Source organism: Aphelocoma coerulescens, chromosome 7, assembly GCF_041296385.1.
Source record: "Aphelocoma coerulescens isolate FSJ_1873_10779 chromosome 7, UR_Acoe_1.0, whole genome shotgun sequence".
Taxonomy (NCBI): domain Eukaryota; kingdom Metazoa; phylum Chordata; class Aves; order Passeriformes; family Corvidae; genus Aphelocoma; species Aphelocoma coerulescens.
In genome coordinates, this window is record NC_091021.1 from 28,846,242 (window position 1) to 28,868,234 (window position 21,993).

The window sequence follows — 21,993 nt, forward strand, 5'->3', positions numbered from 1 at the left end:
CTCTACTTCCTACCTCACCTGTGTTGTGGTATGCCCATCTTGTCCTCCTATTTTCCTCTGTTCTCCACTCCTCTTGGTTGTTGAGGAGTAGGAGAGGTTGAATGCAAGAAGCTCAAAGGGCTCAAAGGAGTGAGAAAAGCCCATGGATAGATGAGAAGGGGAGAGTATGGAGCAAGGTAGTGGGTGAGGTATGGGAGGCACAGATGCAGAAATAAGATCTGGAGCCAGAGAGCAAGAAGTGCATGGAATGGGCAAGGTGGAGGAACGAGTTGAGCAGGAGGCACAGGGAGATGGACACTGCAGAGGCAGTAGGAAATGAGACTGAGGTAGCCAGCAGCTAATGGGGAGGGGGCAGATCCCTGCACTGCACTGTAGGTCGGCAGCGTGGCTTTTGTGAACTGCCTTGAGAGGCGCTTTTAAAACCAGGAGTTGGGAATCTTTTGGGACACAATTGGTCTTTTTGCCTCTCTTATCTCCAACAAGGTCCCAGTGTTTGGCCTCTTCACACTCTGAATTCTGCCTGGCACTGTCTCTTGTCAGCCAGAGGATGAATTGACCCTTCCTTCATCCCTGCCTCTCGGGAGGTGTCCCGGGCCACAGCTGCCTGCTCCCTGAAGGGCTCTCCGGGCGCTGCTGACGCACGGGAGGGTGGCTGTTCCTTCTTGTGTGGCTTTGGGGTGATGGATGTCTGGCCTCGTGATGGAGGCACCAGTGGGATGCAGAAGAGGTTGGGGCCCCTCTGGCTGGTATCTCTGCCCTTCTGGAAAGCCTTGTGGAATGGGACAAAAAGTGCTAAAATACTGTTTTGTTTTCCATTGCCTTGCTGCATTTTAAAAACATTGACATTTTGCCAGTCTACTTTTTCTGGGAGTTTTTAATAGTGTGGCAGCCATGCTACATAAAGGTGGCTGGTGCTAACTTTCATAATGTGAATGACAACAATAATTTCGCTCCTATCAAAGTCCCCTGGGCTTTCTCATAGATTTTTATTATGGAAGTAGTAAAGTACATAGGAAAGTTGTATTGCATTCATTTTGCTAGCTGTATGTTTATACTGTATTTATAATTCCAAGCTATTAGTTTAGAATTCTATTAAAGAGAAAGAAGAGTAGATCAGCTGTTGTTCTGCAAAAGCTGAATCTATTTCCTTTAAAGAAAACTGAGTTTTTTCTTCAAAGAATTAACATGATACTTATTTTTTCTCTCAGAAAAAGCTAAGTGTGAACAAAGAAAGACCATTTTCATTTGGTAATGCTGAACTAACCCTGCTTTACTGATTTCTGAGTTCCAGTAAAAGCATTACACAACTGCATAAACTAAACAATTTTTATTCATTATTTTCCACAGATGTTGTTTTTAGGAGTTAGTTTCGTATTATGTTTTAGGTGCGAAAGACAAGTCTGAAGCAAACACAAAATGAGGTTCATTACTTGTTAATGAAGTTTGGATATTTTCTGCATTGCTGATTTTTTCACCTGTGCATTTTTTGTTCTGGTAAGAAATGCTTTGCTTGTGGGAAAGGAGCCATGTAAAACAGGGATATTTGCCTGCCTTTTCAGACTGATGAAACAGTGCATAACACAGGTCCTGAAATAATCTTCCCTGTTGTGAAAATTTGTAGTCTGACATTGTCAAATAAAAATATTTGGTTTATATAAAATACTTATTTAAAGACACCCAAACCCCCAAAACCATGGTCAGTGCTGAGAAGAGCAGAAGCAAATTGAAGAAATATGATGTTTTGGCAGTTGTTTCATTATTTTACAAATTTTCTTGGAGAGTATTTGATTTCTCCCAGTGGCAGCATGGTATAGCCTTAACTGAGCAGACCAAGGACCTGATACAAATTTCTTTAAGAAGTTTTTTAGTTATACCTATATTATTGTATATTCCCAGGGCCAGGGAAATGGTGGCTTGCCCTGCCTTTCTCCTAATGGTGTCATTCAGAGCTATTCCATCACTTCCTGCCGTAATTTCGGTTTTTTGGTGCTTCTCACATGCATGTGCTATTGTGGCTCTGTAGCTGTGCTGTTGCTGTTAATTGTGCTGTAGGAGCTTGTGATCAATGCTCCAACTTCCTCAAAAGCTGTAAATTAAGCTTTCTCATGCAGATTTTTAGTAGAGAGGATATTTTAGATTTTTCCTGTTTTCAGAGCTGGAGAAATGTGACTCAGCCAGAGTGTTCTGAAAGTGAGAGGTCTTCTCCTTTTTGCAAAGAATGCTGGTCTTTTTCTGGAATACAGGACGTCAAGTGTAACCGCAGTTAGGAACATTTTTGTTTTTCTTCTTCATTTTTTGATGAGAGCCATTCCTTTTGAATACTTGAGAAAGGTGGTGGTGTTATAGTTTTAATTAATCACATGAACCTAAAGAATTTATCAGGAACCTTAAAAAATATGATGGGTTTAGGACTCATTATAGTGCTGCAAAAGATGTCTTTTGGAATGAACTATGTACCCTAAATAGTGCCTGATGCATTTTAATGCTAAAGTAACACTGAATCTGTTCACACAAAGAAAATTTGAAAGCTCACTCCAGTGACCTTTCATATAAGTCACAAGACCTGCGTGGATATTACATCAGGGAAGCTCTTCCAGCTCTTTATTTCCCCCACTTGCAGCAGGGATAATAAAAAGGAGAAATCTTGCACTTAGTGTCCTGCTTAGCGGATGCACTAGGCAGTATTTAATGGAGCTGCCAATCCTTGCTGCATGGTTGCTTCTTGATACTCTGTTGAGGCAAAGCAAAATGCTGCTGTACTTCTTAAAAAGTAAGCTCCGTTGAGTGGTGCGAGCAAGTACCACTAAGATAACAACAGAACATCTTCCCTGGTGGATGTGTGTAATAGAGATTGTTTTTGCTCTCTATGGCCACAGGTAAGGCTCTGTAGTTAGTGGTGTGGTAATTGAGCCTGCTGTGCAATTGGGAGTCCTTGAAAGGAGTGGAAAGAGAAAAGAAAGTGCTTCCCTCCCCTTGTGTGGTGCTGTAAGGGCTTAAGTTGTTAGTGTTCATTCAGGAATACAACAGGGAGAGCTAGAGTGAAAGCTTCTTGTCTTGTGCTTTCTGTCACCTCGTTAATGGCATCTCTACATTAGCTTCAGAATTAATGAAGAGCTTTAGCCCCCGACTGCATTATTGGATATTTTGGTGATTGCTGTACATCTCTCTGTATATACACATTAGGACGTCCCACTATGTAGATTTAATTTTATCAAATGGCAAAGATGGATTGAATGATTCACGTGAATCTTCATGTTTTATTAGATATTGATGTTGAGAGTAGAAAGCAGCTACCTGTGGTAAGAGAAGAAAGAACAACTCATACAAGTGTTGTTAATGTCACAGATTTAGTAAGCACTCAAATAGCTCTTTTTTGTTGTGTCCCAGCACTGCACTCACCTCACATGAAGAGAAAACCTGATTTAACAGACTTTCTAATACTAACGGTGAGATTGGCTCCTGTTTCCCTGTGTTCATAGCCTGAATAAACAAGGCAGAGGGCAGGGGGAAGAGAGAAAGGGGAAGCAGAAGAGAAATGGCCTGCCCAATTTCATAAGGCAGCTCCTGCTGCCCCAGGCTAGTGCTCTCTTCTCTCAGAGATGCTCTGCAACCATTTGGAGAAGTTCATTGCACTTGGAATAGTTGCAGATAAAATGGATGCTTTCTCCAGTAAAATGTATAATAACAATAATTGGCTAAAATAATTGGTCTCCTTTGAAGTCAAGAAACATGTTATTAAAGAATAGGAGATACTCTAGTAAAGGGTCTATAACTGATTCTAAAATCATCATTTTGATCTTCAGGCAAATACCATTCAGCTCAGCACTTTGTTTATCTGTTCAGGCAAAATGTCAGTCTCTGGATTGCTGAGGAGAATTTGCAACACTTGTATAAACTTGCAGTGCAGATTTCTAATTTACATGTTTTTCCATTTTTTCCCATTGTTGATGTTAAACTGTGAGGATGCTTCAAAATCCTTCAGTGCCACATGGAAGAAAGCTTCATTACTTGTGAACTACCTTTTTATATATCCGAAAGCTTAGATAAGGCCTGTTCAGTTCTTAAAAACAGGACTATTTTATTTACAGTACCAGACTTTTAAATTGCTGCACAAACTCTCAAATACTTGCTTTGTATTTACAGGTGTAGTGTGTCGCCAACCATGGTTAAATCTGTGGTTGTGCAGCCAACTCTGTAAAGAACTTGAGTCATTAAGTCTGTGATAACTAAGTGTAGAGGAGTAGAGAGCAGGAGAATTAAGTGATACTTTCCTTGACTTATTTTTAGAGATTGATTATGTGCTTGCCTACTACGCTGGGATAATGTTAAAACAGAGTAAGTCCATTGTTCACATGGGCTTGGCTTCATCCATGCAAATGAGATGAAAGCACCCTCCAGCCTCTTGATGTGGTTGTTTGAGCTTGTTGTTCTTTCTAACAGGTGCAGTCAAGTTCTTGTATCTAGAGTAAACAGAAAAATAAGGACTTTAATATGCTTTAATGAATGTTGGGGAGGGATGTGTGTGGAAAAGAATAAAAATAACTTAAAAACAGGAACAGTATTTACAATACAAACCAGAAGTGAGCAGTGCAATTAGAGTGTGTACTTAAGTGTCTTGGTTTCCTTGCAGTTGGGGTGCACATAAAGAAAGATGCAGCAGTTCAGGAATTGTGGAGTGTTTGTGTGATTGTCATAATAACTCTCAATTGCATTCTATTTAGTTTTGTTTCTCAGAATTATATTCTGTCAGCTTCCGTATCTGTTTTATATGTATTCAGTCATTTCCCTCAAGATGAGTGTCTTCTCTGTGAAACACTTGACTGGATAAATTTTGTGCTTTGAGTCTCTGAGCTATATTGAGGTTTTTTACAAGATTCTTAACTAGCCTCAGAATTTGAGAGGGATACTCTCCTTACAAGGATGCCTATGACTATGTTTGTGCAGAGAATGCATGTTCTTCATCTGAGAGGAACACTGGAAAAAAGAAAGGGTGTGTATTGGCCCTCATGCTTTCAGTTTGCACACTGCCTCACTGTGTCTGTCCCACAAGCAGCAGATATGACTTTATCTTTGGGTCAGATCTGTTTGTTGGCACCTGTCTGTCTTCCTGATTTGGCAGGGACTTCCCTGTGGGTTCCCCCCATCAGTGGTGATGACACTTCTGGGATATTGGCTCTACTGAATTTCTGACCCTGATGAGAAAGTTTATCCAAATCACAGGAACTGTTTTACTTCAACTTGTTGTGTTTGTGTACAGAGTTAGTTTCCTCAAATTTAAAGTTTGCAAGTAAATCAATTTCTATAGAAATGTCAAAGTCCTGCTGATAGCCTTGCTGTTAACTGGGCAGCAATTGCTGACAGATTCTGTTGCAACAGCTGCAAGATACTATAAAGAGAAATTGCCCCTCTGAAGATCATTACCTCCTACATCTACATTTCAGGAAGTTTCTAGTATGTTTCATCTGGGCATCTCAATCTGCCAACTGTTTATGCCAGACAGAAATTGGAGCAATGTCTGGTGGAATCAGCCCTGCAACTCTCCACTGAAAGGTGGAACTGGTATGTGTTATGGATTAGTACAGGAAAATACCTCCTTGTGCCCTAGACAAGACTGAGGGTTAAAATGTAGCTCTGGGTTTAATTTATTTCAGACAGGTTCTGTGTGATAGAGCATGGTTCTTTCATTTTGATGCCAGAAGGATGCTGTCACCTGTCTTGCAGAATGTTAAATTGAGTTGGCTTCATTTTCAGTCAGGAAAAAAAAATACTCAGGTCCTAAATCTTTCCAGTTGAAATTTGGATGCTGTCTTGGCAGTGCCACATAAAGCCAGGGGAATGAATGGACGCACTTGGCTTCAACTTGTTTTAAAAACAGAGGTTTGGAATGGGGCAATAACAGAAGCATTGGCATCAAGTAGCCAGAGAGAAAGGGAGGTCCAGGTTGTGCTTAATAGCACCCAACGATAGAAGCAGCAATTAATAGCACCAATGATATATTGGCCACCAAACCAGGATTAGAGCATGGTGCTGATGGTGCTGATAACACCATGGTTGTGAGTTCAGTCCCTGTATGGGCCATGGTGGTGGGTTCAATCACTGTATGGGCCATTCACTTAAGAGTTGGACTCAATCCTTGTGGGTCCCTTCCACCTCAGAATTATCTGTGAATCTGTAATTTTGGATTAGCTACGTATGACCTGGTAGTTGTTCTCTCTTGCATGCAGTGTTGGTATTTGGTTCCCAGTTTTTATTGATGCTCTTCTTGAGAATGTATTTATTTTCCATTGAGTTTCCAAACACTATTTATGCCACTCTGCAATCAAGTGCCTTTGTGGAATTTGAGGCAGGCCCAATATACTGACTTTTCAAGTTTGTTCCATATGTTAGCAGAAAGATTGGGACCACATCTCAGCTATGAAGTATTTTTACATCAGTGAAAAGGTTCTTTTCTTTTGAAAATTGTATTGCTTGATGCAAGGACGCCTCTTCTGAAAGAGGATTGCCACTTATCCTCCTTAATGACTATAGTCAATTTGGCAAAGAGCAGGCACAATGCAAGTTTTATTCGCCGTGTTTAGTAGAAAGCCAATTTTTTTTGGTATTTCAATAATGGCAAAGATAATTGATGTTATGAGAGTAAATGTTGCAGCTATTAGTATAATTTTGCTAGAATTACATTCAAAATCCAAAGATTTCTGGAGGATGGTGAGTGTATGCAATGCTTTCAGGATTCCCTGATAAAGGGAGCTGTTTAATTAAGCCTTTTTTTAATTATAGCTAAATGTATAGGCATGTATTAAGAGGGACAAAAGCAGACCCATCATATGAATCAGAGAATTAGCAACCAGCAAAGAAACCCATTTAAAAAAGAATGTTTGAGCAATAAGGAGGGCATTTAAACAAGACATAAAAAAAGTCCAAAGAAAAATTGTGGAAGACTTGGAGCTCAATACTTTGCTTACTGAACCCAAATGTAAAAGTTCTTTTTTTAGGTTAAATTTCATAGAAGGAAGCATGCAGGAACAGGGGTTTGTTTTGTCAAGAAAGGCAAAACAAGAATGTCTTTGAATTTGCTTTAAATTGGGAGGAAAAACACAATTTAACAGTGAATTGTTGGAGCAGCTGTTGCAATTGGTGAGTTTTTAATTTCCTGGTGTGTGTGTACCAAGACAGAATTTTACATTTTATTTTCTCTTAGCTAGATATGTTTTAGTCAAAATGATAGGGAAGTTAAGCAAATGCTTTCAGTTTAATGTCAGAAGGGACCATTCGCCTTTTCAGCCTGGTCTTTAAAAACTGTGAAAAAATGCAGCAGGCTGATGTCACTTGTTTCTACTCAGAGCCTTGTTGTACTTGGTATTTGGGAGAACTGCTTTTAGTATCTACAGGGGAAGTTGGAAAACCCCTCAAATGTTACTGCATCTAAGAGCAGGGGGTGTGATCTGTGTGAGGGAAGTCACTGCTGCCGTGCCCAGAGAAGGGCTGAATCCAGCAGCCTTTCCTCTGGCCAAACTTCCATTAAAAAAAAGGAGAAAGGTGAAAACTTGTCTGTTCTGCCCATCTGACTGGGATTTCCCCTAGGATGAATGCTTCATTGTAGGGAGGAAACCAAACTCAAACAATGTCTGCCATGTATGATGCTCTGAGCTAGAAGGGGCTCTCTAGCAGTAGTGGGGAACCGAGGGAGCTGCTGTGCTGGGCTCAGGTGGGCGATGCACAGGAACGAGTCAATCACATTCTCCTTGTGAATGACAAGCTGTAATGTATAAATTGTTGGAATGAGGACTTCGCTGTAGCCATACAACATCTTTTGTTAAGTTTCTTATTAAACTGAGCATAGTAATTCACTCATTGGGTTAAAGTCAGTAATGTGGGGGGGGGTGGGGGAATGCATTTTCTTTTCATAAACTTTGAAAAGCATCTTGAAAGTAAGGCATGCTGGAGGAGTTGTGGGGGATCAGCACCAATGTAGTGGATGCTCTTGCTTGATGTTGCTGTGAGGGAGCTGAAGAGCAGCTGGGTGCCACTGGCAGCCGCTCCCCCCACATGCCAGCATGGTGGGGTTCTGCTTGCGCTCTGTGTTGGGCTGTGGGTGGTGGGGGATTGGGGCTTGAGCGTTTGTTAAATCTCTGTTAGTAGTTGGAGTTTGAAGACAGTTGTTTTAAAAAGAATTGCAAATGCAGCATTGACTGCTGAAGTCATAAAGCAGATGGTGTTACGAGCCACAGGAGGGTTAAACAGTTGAACAATATTGACTGTTACACTCATAAATGATAATTAATATGTCTTTTTTATTACTGACTCAATTTCTACTGCTTGCTTGGACTTTTCTGTTGCTGTCAGTGAGGTTTGGCTGTTCTGAATGAGGCTGCAGTTTGCTCAAGAGTCACTGCCACCTCTGGGGCCCAGAAACCTCCTGCAAGAACAGGATGGGAATGAGCAGCTAAGGAGACAAGGTGTTAAAGGACACAAAACTTCACCCATTGGCAGAAAATCTCGTTTAAAGGAATTTCTTCCCCTTCCAGGCATGTGTCAGAAACCACAGATAGAAAGGGATAGAAACTGAATGATGGATTTTAAGAAGCTGTACCCTCCTTCCTCCCTCCCTCCAATTACTGCTTGCATTTACAGGGTAGAATTAATGAAGTTAATTACATCTACACAAAATCTCTTGGTTGAGTGAATTACTTAGATATTTTAAAATAGAGACATAATTTTCTGCAGGGTTCACAGACTGTTTTTCAAGCTTGGTTGGTTACTTTGGTTTATAGTCCCCATGATGCATGGCTGCTATCTTAAGCACTCTGGGGTGCACCTTTTAGAGTAATACAAGATGTCAAATTCAGTGTCAGGACAACTGCAGTGTTCAAAACAAAAATACTGAAATAAATAAAAAGACTGGTTTCTAACAAAGATGAAAAAGAGGTAAAATGTAAAGCAAAACAACAGGCAGAGGTGCTTAGAGGGTAAAACTATATTGTGTAATTAGCAAAGAAAATGTCTAATATGCTGCTTGTCTGGCAGTTGTTTGTTCATCTTGGTGTCATCATTTTCAACATGCAGCATTAACCAAAGGAATTTTCAGGGGTATGCTTACATGTTAAGGTGGAAACAGAAAAAAAGGACAAAGAATAATCTGTGCAATCAAAACATTTAAAAGGGGCACCTTACAGTAAGTAATATTCAAGATTAGGACTTCAAAGAATGGAGAGATCAGGCATACATGATTTTGAGGCTTTAACAGATAATTTTACTTTAAAACTACCTGCCATGTGAGGTTGACATTAAAGATAAGCTTAGATTTAGGGCTGGAGGCAAACTTCAGCATCTAATTAATTTTTCACCAAATTAAATGTTGGGGTTTTTTTTAAGGAAATTTTTGTGCAGATTTAATTTAGAACTTTCTCACTTTTTTTGCTTTAGGGATTAAAAAAAAAAAATAGAAATCAAATAGAAGGTTTTTATATGGAAACAATCATTTTGTTTCTTGTGGTGATTTAAACTTAAATTTCTGTTTCTCATTTACTGCTGTGTGCTGGGCTCGCCCCTGGCTTGTACCTTAAGGGGCGCCCCATGGGCAGCACTTTCTGTGCTGTCCTTGTGTCTCTAGAAAGGCAACACACCGTGTTTTGTGAAATGTAGTTCAAAAAGATCCTAGTTTGCATGGAAAGTAAGGTGGTGTGTACATTACTAGAGCTTTCCTGAAACATTGCGATAGCATTTCCTAATGGAAAACTTCAGGTTTTTCAGATCAAAGATTTGTATTTCAATCTTCCATCAATAAAATTCCAGTCCTTACTGCATACAGATTTTCATTATACACAAAAGGAGTGCTAACAAAGATTCATTTCCAAGAAAAAAAGGCAAAAGCATCATGTATGCAATCCCGATACAAGTAATTGCCCCTGCAGCATAGATAATATGGTAATGTGGAGTTAAGTGTGGCATGAAGACTCAGGTGGCCCAGTAAACATAAGAACCTGAAGGTTTTGAACAGCCATATTAAGTGGGCATTTATTTAGGGCTCTCTGAACACACTAGAAAAACCAGTTTAACAGCAGCGTTTGCTAGTTGACCACAGAGTGAAGCAACTAAGTCAGGGGAGGCATTGGGAAATCTTCCCAGGAAAGAAATATTTTTGGCTGATGATACTTCTGGGCGTTAGGGATATGAGGTGTCCTTCAGAGTCACATCACTGCACCTGGCATTCCTTCTGTCAATGACTGAGCCTTACCTAAGGAAGTCAGACTTCCAGTTCAGAAAACCTGTAACTTAACTTACTAACTTAATTTTGTTTGGGTTGTCTTGGGCTACGCTGATTGAGAGAGAAACTTGTCTTAGGTTTGGTTTGTGCAGTGTCCAGCACCAGGAGTTGCATACCCGTGAGTGAGGTTCACTAAGAGCTAAGTTCACTAAGAGCTATTGTGACTCACTAAGAGTCACAATATGAGCAAAATGATGTCTCATCAGTAAAATTACATTTTAGTAAAATACATGGAGACAAAATATTTAATGCAACTATTAGTTGAATTGTACTGTTTACAGGAGTCACAGAGGGAGCACTCCTCTGAAAATGGGCAGTTTTAGAAAGAAAGAATCAAGGTATTTTGTTTGATAGGTGACTTATCATAGGACAGGTTCTTTCACTATCTGTATTTTGGATAATTACTAGTTTTATCTAAATGTTAGAGATACTCCATGTTTGTCATCATTAATCATTTTTATTATATTCTACTAAGAACATGGAAGCCCTTTATTTTCTATTTGTTGCTGTGAAATTATTTCAAAATTTACAGCTTCACAGATTCAGATTCTCTCTGTGGTTTTTAATTGTGCATATTTATGATGTTGGTGTTTTGCAAGATTCTGGAGCTTAAGCCCCTCAGCTGTCACTGTTTGCTGCTGATGGAAACACCTTAGCAGCAGCAAACAACTGCTGGCAAAAGGAATTGCAGCACTAAGATAAGGTTGTTTCTAATCTAAGTGCTTCTCGGTTGAAAATCACATGAGGAAAAAACATATTCAAAGAATCAGTCAATTGTGGCTTTTTTCTAATGTGTGATATTTACAACCTCTGACAATTTGAGCTGAGAGCAGCAAAAATCTGCCCTAATTGCAAGGCCTGCAAAAAAATACTCGCACTTTTTTCCCCCTGAATAAATGGTTGTTTCTTTGGGATGAAATGTGTGTCTGCATTATGAAAGAAAACAATAACAGTGCTGTGTCTGTGCTCATTAAGTGGTTGGAGAAGAATGAACAAGTCCAGATTTTTCTTTGTGTCTGCCTAGATTTCAGATGACGCAGTAGAGCATGTTCCCCGATGCCTCTAATTCTAAAGGGAATAGTGTACATTACGATGATACTTTTATTGCCACTTTTCACTTTCAAGAACGTCTGTAAAGATTTTGGATACACTCCTGTGCATTACTATGCCAGGAGTAAGCCTTTGTGATTCTGGAGTGTAAGTGTAGAAAATATCTCAGGATTTCATAATGCGTCTAGAATTCATATCAGCACCAAAGTGCTTATGGTTTGAAAGAAATATGTGTTATTTCTGTTGAGACTGCATGTAAATATATATATATGTATTTAAGCAATGTTTCTTTTGCAACATTACTGACAACTTGTAAAATACTGTTGTGTTTTCATCTTAGGTCTGAGGGTAACAGTGTTACTAACATCATCCCTCATGGTCTTGGGAGCTGGCCTGAGATGTGTTCCAGTTTCAGACCTAGAAATTAGGAAGAAGTAAGTGAATTAATTATTTTTAATATACATATTTTATTCTTTCTGCTAATGTAATTTTTGCTGCTACTACAAAGAAATGTTAGTGCAGATTTTCTGTATGAAGTTGATATGCCAAATGTTTGTTGTGTGGCCATGGGTTTACATGCTTCTTCACGTCTTAAATGGGTTTTTCTAGTCCTTCTTCTCCATAGTATCTGAAGATCAGAAAGCCCTTTATAAGCTTGAGTTAATTAAGCCTCACCCCATCTTGCATAACTAATATTAATCTGCTTTGCAAATAAGGAACCAGAGGTTTAGAGAAATTCAGAAACTGGCCCAAGATCACACAGAGAGTCGTGCCTCAAACCCCAAAAATAAGTAATTTGTATGCAAATGTTAAATAATTAGTTCATTTTCTCATATCGAATGTATGGCATCATGCCGTGAGACAGATGAATTTGTGCAAAATGGCTTTTTTAATGTAGTCTCTTCCAGTCCATGTTCCAAAGTAGCCTTGTACTTCTGCAGTGAAATGATTGTCTACTGTACACATGCACCTTAAGAATTTGTGATAGAAACAGACTCCTTCCTAAAAATCCCACAAACCAAACAATTCAATTGTTCCATCAACATATCCTGAATCTGGGGATCCTCAGTAAATACAGGAGTAGTGCTTATTTTGTACAGCCAGGGAATATGGATCACTCGTTGTTCACTTAACTTTCTTTCGCCTCTTAGTGCGAAGGAGGTGGGAGTATGGAGGCATTACTACTCTTTCCTGCTACTTTAAAAAAGCAGTAGCACTGGTTCTTTGCTAATTATGCTTGCATAATATGTAAACACTAAAAAAAATCTTAAAAATAAAATGGTTTATGTGGGTTGGGTTTTTTCCCCCTTGAATTCTAGTCAGCTTGAATTCTACCAGGCACTCCTGGTATTACTTAGGCAAGTTATTTGGGTTTGAGTTTTTTGTTTTCTTTTATTTTTTTCTGTTAGTATTGCTTAACCTGAAAATCAGCTTGGAAGCCTTTTAAGCTGAGAAAGAAAATGTTTGGTGTGAAGTTGAAAGCTGATGACTGGGTACCATGGATAAAACAAAGAAAGAGGTTCAGAGAGAGAACTGAGTATGTAAAAAACACATTAATTGTAAAACTAGCCCCCATAAGTAAACTAAGAGCAGTGTGTCAGGTAGGGGGGATGCAATTTCTTAGGTGTTTAGTGAGCATATAACAAAGCACTCAAGGTGCTCCTGATGTTGGTTGCCCAGTGTTGCCCATTTTCACAGGGTGTTCAAGGACTCTGTTAGCAGGGCAGGCTGAGCTGTATTGTGCTACCCTTCACAGTGACCCTTTTGAGGAAAAGTACTGTTTGGGTGGCCAGGGAGAGTTGTCCTCATTTTACCCTTGGTCTACATTTTCTTGAAATGTCAAGGGGTGCTCGACTTTGTTTGTTCATTCTCATCAGTCTTGGGTTAAATATCAATAGCTTTTAAATGGGACAGAGTACTTGAATGCAATGAAATGTGGTATTTTATGTAGCTTTTCATTTATGGTGTGTGCCAGAAGACATGTGCTGCCCTAGGCTTTACCAAAACAAGAATGAAGACTGTAAATACCTGAGAAGATGAAAATTCCCAAGTGAGATTTAGATGTGGGGTATCATTTGGGGAATGCAAAGGAGAGTTTCCACAAATTCTTAGCACCTTTAAACAAGGTTTTCCAGCATAGCTGCAGCAAGGAGGTCTAGGAGAACAGTGAAATACATAACTAAGAAAAAATATTCAAGGAACAACTTCTTCAACTAGAAAAAGAAAGGCTTTGGACTCTATAGAGTCTGATGAGTGAGATGCATAAAACATGATGTTAAAATTTATTGAAAACTATATAGGGAAAAAAAGAGTATGAACAGAATCCTGATGGAAAAGATTAATAATTTCATATATTCATGCTGTGTAAATATGTATCATCTCCAGCTGAAACTGATAAATTTGCCTACTTATCCTACTCCCAAAAAAGAAATTTTCAAGAACTGTAGCTCTACATGAGGAAGTAGCTTGATCTTTTACTCAGTTTGATTAAAAATCTACCAAGAATTAAATATGGCCAATGGTGTGAAGCAAAAGAATGGTTTTCAGTGAAGTTTCTTGAGACTTTGTAAATAATTGTACAGACTGTGTGATGTCATACCATGTAACTTGCATTGTTTGGAGGGCTAAAGCTTAAGGCCAGTTCTCATCCATTATTTGAAGCGTGATACCAGATAAAATAATATTTTTGAGATGAGCATTACTGCTTAATGCATTAGCCACAACTGGCTGAGTACCAAATAATGCACTTACTCTGAGTGTGTATATGCGTTAATAGAACAATTTGAATGTTACAGAGTCTGTCAGAGGGACAAGATCACACACAAGCTAATTGGAAGCATTTCAGAAGCCAGTGTAACTGGAATTTCTTTAAATGCTTTTGCATGTTTTGTAGTGTGTTCCTTCAGTCTGTGAGTAATCTGTGGGAATATGCTGAAGATTTCCATGGGACAATTCTGTCAGAGCTAATATACATAAAATTAAAAGCGTGTTCACGAGGTTTGTAAGGTTCAGGTTTGGGGTTTTGTACTTTGTAGCAGTCTCTGCTCCCTAAGCTCTTGTGATTTAACATAAAGGAGAGCTGCTAAAGCCCACCACCTATCAGAGCAGTCATAGACGTAAGGAAATCACTGTTAAGACTGACATTTAATCCTGGCTGCTTTATGCTCCTTATCTCAAGCAGACCTGTAATATCCAAGTGTATTCTTAAGCCCCTTTCCAGTCTGTAATTATTCTTTTGGTTATAGTGTGTAGTATCAGACTAAGGCCATCTCCAGTCCTCTGAGTCATGTTTTAAACACAGACCTTAACCTCTCTTTTCAGTACATTTGATGCCTCTGCATATGAGGGAAAATTCAAGTTGCACATTTCAGTGTGTCTCTTGAAGCAGCTGTGAATTTTCTATGGTGAATTTTTTTTCTCTGCCAGTGTGTGACGTAAAACTATACTGGAAATCCATGCCAGAGCTGCATAGATTCAGTGCAGGCTGAAGTGGTAATACATGGGGAAAATGTTCAACTGTGAACTTGCATGTCAGATGGAGGATCCATCCTTTACATGGACTAATAATAGTCTATCTCATGTGCACATATGCTTTTACCTGTTTTCCTCCCCAGCCCAGTAACCTGTGGGATTATTGAGTCTATCATACAGACAAGGATGTTAAAAAGAATTTTTCTTATGTATCATGCGCTTCTGGGTTTGTCAAATGTGCCAGATATGTAACAGTAAATTTGACTTCTAAAAATAAACCCCCAAACTATTATTCCTTTCTAAATATTGTGAAAACTTCATTTGCCACACCTATTTTTTTAGTTCACAGTTAATATACATTATATAGAACATAAAAGAAAAAAGATGTTATCAAATTGTACCTTTCCTGGATCTTCTTCCCTTCTCTGGAGGTTACAAGAACATGACTAATGCTTTTTTGCCTGCGTTTTGTCCAGTCCTTTCCTTTCTGACTCCTGCTTGTCACTGAGTAAATATTTTCATTGAAGTCTTTTAGGATTTGGTTATTTTATCCTGAACATTAACATTACCAGGATGCATTTTTTAATTGATTAAATCAGAGTTGGTTTTTTCCCTCCACATAGCACTTCATATTTACCTTGTATTCTGTGTTTAGGAATAGGTTTACATACATCTTAGTTCTTAAATCTAGGCAAAAAGCTGTATGAGCTGAAATGTATAAAAAAGAAGGAAATAAAACCATGAAATCAGCCCACAGCCGTAAATCTTTGGCTTTTAAGACTGATTGTGTGATGTAAGACTTCTTAAAATGTTTTGAAAGACAGGATAATTAAAGACATGGAAGTAAAGGATGTAACATAATTTGTCATTTGTATTGAACACATTAATTAAGCAATTTGTTAGAACCTGTTATGCTGTGGGCTGGTAGGGTTTGTCCTTCACATTAGATTTCACAACAGAGAAGTAGTTATTGAGGACCTTGAATCATGGCAGTGAGAGGATGCTCCTTGGCAGTAAGTGCCATTAAAATGTTTGTTGGGAATCCAACAAAATAGCGCAGAGGATTAGAGTGGAAACAGAGTGGTTGTTTACACAGTCATTTATTGGAGACACACCAATAGCTGGTAGATTCTGTAAATGGGTCTTTTTGTTAGTATTACCAGTTCTTGGGATTTTGAATCTTTTTCTTACTCTTAAGATACATTGCTGTGAACTCTTTTTTCTGCCCTGTATTTGTATTACCACATTTTTGGTACATTTTGGTTCTATTACAGAGTTGCAACGTAGTTTGTATTTTACTCTTATTAGACTTACCCTTTAACAATTCCACATTTTTACTTTTTTCATCCCTGAAAGCCTGAAGAATTACACAGGATCATCTCATTATTTGTCTTCTCTGATCCTAAGGCTGCCATAAGCTACCATTCTTATGCATGAAAAATGCAAAGGAGCACCTCGGAAGAGGTAATTTCAGTAAAGGAAAGACATAGTAGGATTCCCATATTCCCTGGCAACACTGAACACACTTCTGTGCTCAAAAACCCCCAACCAACCCAAAGTGGAGCATCTGTGGAGAAGAGGAATTAAAGTGTTCTAGGGTATGAGAAGAGCCTGTTAGGAGAGGATGGCAGACAAATCAGCCTGTAAGAAATAAAGACAGAGTGTGCTGAGTGTTTTGTGCTCCCTACCTCATTGGGGAAGAGAAATGAAAAAGGGATTTAATCTAAAGCGGGGGTCTGGGAGTAGAAAGATGAATAAACATACTTGTTTGTGTGTTGTAGCTCAGCAAGCCGAGGGGGAAAACATAAGATTGAGCACTTGCCTGGTGCTGATGGTGCTGGTTTGTGCTGCAGTGCTGGGGAAAGGCTGAGCTGGGTTAATTCTTGGGATCAGAAAAAGAGGAAAGTGGGGAAAAAAGGAAACAGGTCATTCCTGAGTAAGTTCACATGGGGAATACGTATTTTTTATGCTCCTGTAACTTAACAGTTTATCTTGTTTTTATTACCTCCACCAGCTTCATCAGGGTATTTATTTTTTAACCTCTGCTCCAAAGCATTTCTTTTACATGAAAGATCCTGTGAGTTGTTCTTACGTGGTGATCATTTTTCCAGCTTTGCTTATTTGTTCATGGTAGTGGGGGATGATTTAGTGTCCCTCTGGCTGCCCAGTGGTCCCACCTGCCAGTGCTCAAGCTGTGTGTCCTGTAATGCAGCAGCAGCCCTGATCAGTGCCACCACTCTGGAGGCAGCCAAGTTGGCTTCTTCAGCTGGAGCAGCTTTAGTGGAAAAAGGAGATGACTTGACAGTTCTGGTCATAAACACTCTGTTCCTTTTGCTCCTGTGCTGGACTTTGGCCATTGCACTGTGGGTGTCATCCACCAGTGACCAGCGTGGCTGCTGAGTTAGCAATTTACAGACCCTGTGTAAATTCTTGGAGTACTGAATCCAGTACATTAAAGAAACTCAGAAAGGGCTTGGTATTGTGGCAGTATTTAGTGGGCAGCACTTCTACAAGGCCTCAGCCAGTGTAAGCCTATGCTGGAATGGAAGAGAATTTATATTCTCTGTGGGATATTTAGCTTCATCTCATATAATGGCAGGTGGTATCCTTAACTGTAGAATGCTTTTAATTTTTTAATCATACTGAGCTCTTTGCTTTAGTTTGTGACTCATATTATGTTGGCTAATTTCTGTCCTTAAAGAATTCATATTAATTGAATTTATATTGAAGTTGCTGCATTATAATCAAAACACTCTTTTGCTCTTTCACTCGCTTAAGAAAAATTATTCAGGAATATTTAAATATGTCTTGTTTATCCCATTCCTTAATTTGCTGCATCTCCTGTACACTCCTACTCTTTTACTAAAAAAATCCTACTTAGGACCTCTTTTGTACTAAGTAATCTTAATCAGCTTTCTCCCACAGCAGCCCCAATAGCAGCCAGCCCTGGTGCACGTCCCTGATAATTTTTTTCTGTATGTTTTGCTTCATTAGCCCATAGTGTAATTGCCTACTTCGTGTTTACAATGTTGCTTACTTTGTGTCTTTTCATATTTGATGAGCATGTCCACTGTTAGTGTTGCTTTAAATATTTCTTCTTTTAGTAATTGGTTTGTGGAGTGGGTTAGTTTTAAAAGAAAAACAAGAAAACAGAACTTTTAATTAAAAAACCATCAGCTTTGACTTTATCTGTCCTTATCCATGAAACCTGGATAAAGGGAAGAGTGCCCCCACACACAGTTGTGTGACAGGTGTGATGGCTGCACAGTAACCCGGTGTGAGGATGCAAGGGAGTTTGTCACCACAGTGCCAGGGGATCTCACTGTACACCCACCTCATCCCTTTCCTCTGTCAGGATGTCTGATGGAGACCTCAAGGGTCTTGGCCTGAGATTGTTGCTTCCTCACCTTGCAAATCCTTGTCTCTCTCAGCAGGCTCTCAGGAATAAATTTGGGAGTAACTGGTTTTCCAATCCTTTAAATTTAATCCCAAAACTCACTATCTTTCAGACCATTGTAAATGCATTTGCTGTTTTAAGTGTGGGAGAAGAGACATGAGGCTGGGATGCCTGGTAGATGCTGTGGTCCCTTCCAAGTCTGCTCCCATAATAGTCTGACTGACTGTGCTGAGGCCATGGTTCATACAGAAGTGAAACATGAGCCTAATTCCTGATGAAAATGGCTAAATGTGCATTTTTAAAGTTTTTCTCTTTTTTTTTTCACTCTGTTGCTGGAGATAATGTACCACACAGTGACTCAGACTTTCTGCTTGTAATAAAGTTTCTTACTGGTGAGGGGAAAACCAGCTTTAAATTATTCCACTTATCAATGGCCACATGCATCAAAAACAAGCTAAAAAATGCTAATGACCTCAACGCATTAATATCTGGAAGGCAGAAAGCTTTTGTGGTATAAATGTATCGTTTAATGAAAATATTGAAAGTACATTTCCATGAAATTCATCTATCAGAATGTTATTTTTAATAGACGAATTCATTGCTTTACCCAGAGGTGTTTTTCTTGTCAGTCTTTTTCCAGACATAGTGTGATTGTGCTCTCTTTGGGGTATAAACAAAACACCATTTGCATTGGTTCTCCCCATACTCTATAGCAATGAATTGCAGTAAAACATGAATTTGACCTCCCTAATTCTCTTTGCCTTAAAAGTGCCTGAAAAAGTTCCACTTACTAGGAGGTTCTTTTGTTGTATTTATTTTTGTGAGTTTAAAGAAAAAGCTCTATCCACTTCTAGTAGGTTGATTGTGAAAAATCAGAAGTGATTCTTGATGAAACTGGTGTTGGTTCCCTCTGAGGTATAATCAGTCTCCTAATGTATAATGTGGGTAACTCCATGCCTTTTCATATGCCTTTTCCTGGGCAAGCAATGTGCATCATACGTCAGTGCAGGCATTCTAGAGTAGGAGGTATTTGCTTCCTTTGTTGCCATGTAGTGACACTAAATTCAACAGCACTTCAAAATTTCTCTGAATTCCTCCCGTGGAAGGGTCTCTTTCATTTGCTTCCAGGAGTTTCCACAATGAGCTAATCACTACATAAACGTATTTGTCTTACAAATTAGCAGGAGTTGAACAATCCACTTGTTTCAGTGAATTAAATTGACAGGCATGTGAAAGAAATATTAGCCATCCATTTCTATAAAACATTAACTTCTTTATCCAGAATTGCTTTTTGCGTTGTTAGGGTCAGCAGTTCATGTACTAAACTTTTCCATAGTAAGTGGCACACTCCAGTGCTGTCTTCCTGCAGAATAAGCACTCTCAGTGACTTCATTGCTCCTCACACTTTGCCCAACAGTGGCAAAACAGATTTACAGTTTATTTTTGTTGTATTTGCACAGAACTTTGAATAGTGACTAAGTAGTCAATTCTCATGGCAGTGAGTGGGAAAAGCATGGTAAAGGTTTAATGAAAAAAACCTGCACCAGAATCACATCTTCTCAGGGCTCTTGAAATGAGCTCCACTCCCTCGTAAGATGCAAAGGAATTGAATTTCCCACTTGAGTGGGGTCACTGTGTTCAGAGAGTCAAAGCAACAGCCTGGGGTTGACAGCCCTGCTCTTCACTGTGTTGTCTGCCAAAGAAAAGGTGAAAATGCTTTTTCCATACCGTGAATCAGTTAAAATACTGATCCAACTTCTCCAGTCTTAGCCTTCCCAGAAAAAGTTGAATTTACATGTCTTAGATCTGAACTTTGGATACTTATTTTAGTGTTGTGGGTTTTAAATCCATTGTATTAAAAGTAATTTTTTTGAGTAAGTACTTTTCCCTCCACTGTTGCCTTTTTTTCCCCATCTGACTACAGAAACTAATGAGATTTTCTTTCATTTAAAATTCTCCTAAGTCCAGGCATTAGACACACAGTGGTAGAAACACTAAATGTCTGGATTTTTCACCTAGAAAAAGCATTATCCAGTACCTGATGTGGCTGTGACCATGCATGCAAAGTTTCAACTTTTACAAGGAGAAAAAGAAAAATAAAGCCAGCTGTAAATGGAAGAGCTTTCCCATCTTAACTATATGGTATTATCATCAATCACTAGAACCTTTTTCCTGTATAATCTCACTTTTATCATACCCAGTTGGCTCAGTGATACTGTAATTTCAGCATTTACAGCGTTACATGGTTTTCTTTGTTGCTGCCTGCTAGGATATTGCAACAGTGACTGCAAGAAGTGAATAAGGCAGGTATAACCAGGTCAGTTCCTGATAGTAATATAAAGTCTTCTCAGGGAAGTGGTGAAAACCATGTAATTAAAGTTATTTATAGTGTGACTTGGTAAAAAAATTGAGAAAGAGATGACAGTATAGTACAATAAGTGTTTTTCTACTCTAAATTCTATTGCTGTATTTGAACCATCCCTTGTACTATATTTTTGCAGTTCAGAGGCCAATTTAGGAACAAAAGTGATCTTTATTTTGTGCAAAAGTGTGTGTGCATCTGTGGTTTTTTTTAGATAGATAGATGCATAATGTAAATGTGTAAGTTACTCATTACTGTGATGCTCTGGCATGTGATATTTCACACTACCATTTACTAACAGTCCTCAAATAATTTTGTTTTGTTTTGTTTTTCTTTAAAAGGGCTCATAAAGGGCTCCTGTTCAATTGCAAGTTACAAGTTTGGCAGAGCACATAAATTCATTAGCAGAGAGGTCAGGTGTGCAAAAACATTGACATATCAAAATGAGTCCTGACCTGGCTTCTGAGGCAGTTAGAAACAAGATATTTTGGTCGATGTTTACTTCCCCACTTTTGCTTTAAGCTACAGTCATCAGTTATTTTGTAAGTTGAGGATGAATTTCTGGTGCAACTTTTTTTGCAATTTTCTCTTTCATGATTGTGATTAAAATGCCTTCTACTCATGTTATTTTCTGTCATTTGACCTCAATAGCTTTCTACTTTTTGATACCTGAAAATAATTAAATGATGACTGGATAAATAACACATCTGAAAACAGAGCTGGATAAATAACAGATGAACATTACACTCGGTAGCGTAATGAGACTGAAAAATGTTTTTCCATCTGGGTAGGATCCTGAGCTAAAGTTGTCTTTTCATCCCTTTCCTCAGGAAAGAGAAAACTTGTTGTGCAGAATGAAATTGGAATAGTGACGGGGAAAATGCAGTTCCTCTTTGCACCTTTTCAGTAGCAGAAACAAGAAGAAAATCAGGAGATAACAGAAACAAACCTCTCTTGGTCTTGGAGCAATTTTTAGCACTGATGGTGTATGAGAGGAAACTCATGAGCTGCGAGACCAAAATCTAGTGCAGTGCTGATAAAATGTTGTAACAAAAAGCCACCAATACTGTTGTGTTCATATTTCTCTGTCAGGTGGAGCAGCTGCTACATACATCTCCCAGAGCAGCAGCTTAGTAAATGCTCTGAATTGCATTTTGAATTTCTCGTCCCTGCCTCTCTGGGGAAATGAGTTAAGGATGTGCAGAAGAACCATGCAAATAATCTTTTTCTCAGGAAAAAGTAGCTTAATTCAAACCAGTATCAAAAAAGAGATAAAATAAGGTTTAGGCTGTTACCATATGCAGAGATATTTGGGGTAGTAGTCTTTATATTGATGGCAATTTAGTCTGAAAATAGTGTTTGTTAACTCAAATATGTTAGACTTGAGAAATTAAACAATATGAAGGTAAGAGATGCTCTACCCTGGATGATAATGTCAGGCTTTGTAAA

At 38.8% G+C, this 21,993-nt stretch overlaps 1 protein-coding gene across 1 annotated transcript in view; it reads left to right on the top strand.

The window, feature by feature from the left end:
• The window catches only part of SLC49A4 (solute carrier family 49 member 4), a 66,712-nt gene that overhangs the window by 9,177 nt on the left and 35,542 nt on the right, over window positions 1–21,993 (top strand). Inside the window, exon 2 of the mRNA XM_069021069.1 lies at window positions 11,655–11,748. Coding sequence (XP_068877170.1) covers window positions 11,655–11,748 — 94 coding nt within the window. The remainder of the gene's footprint in view (window positions 1–11,654; window positions 11,749–21,993) is intronic.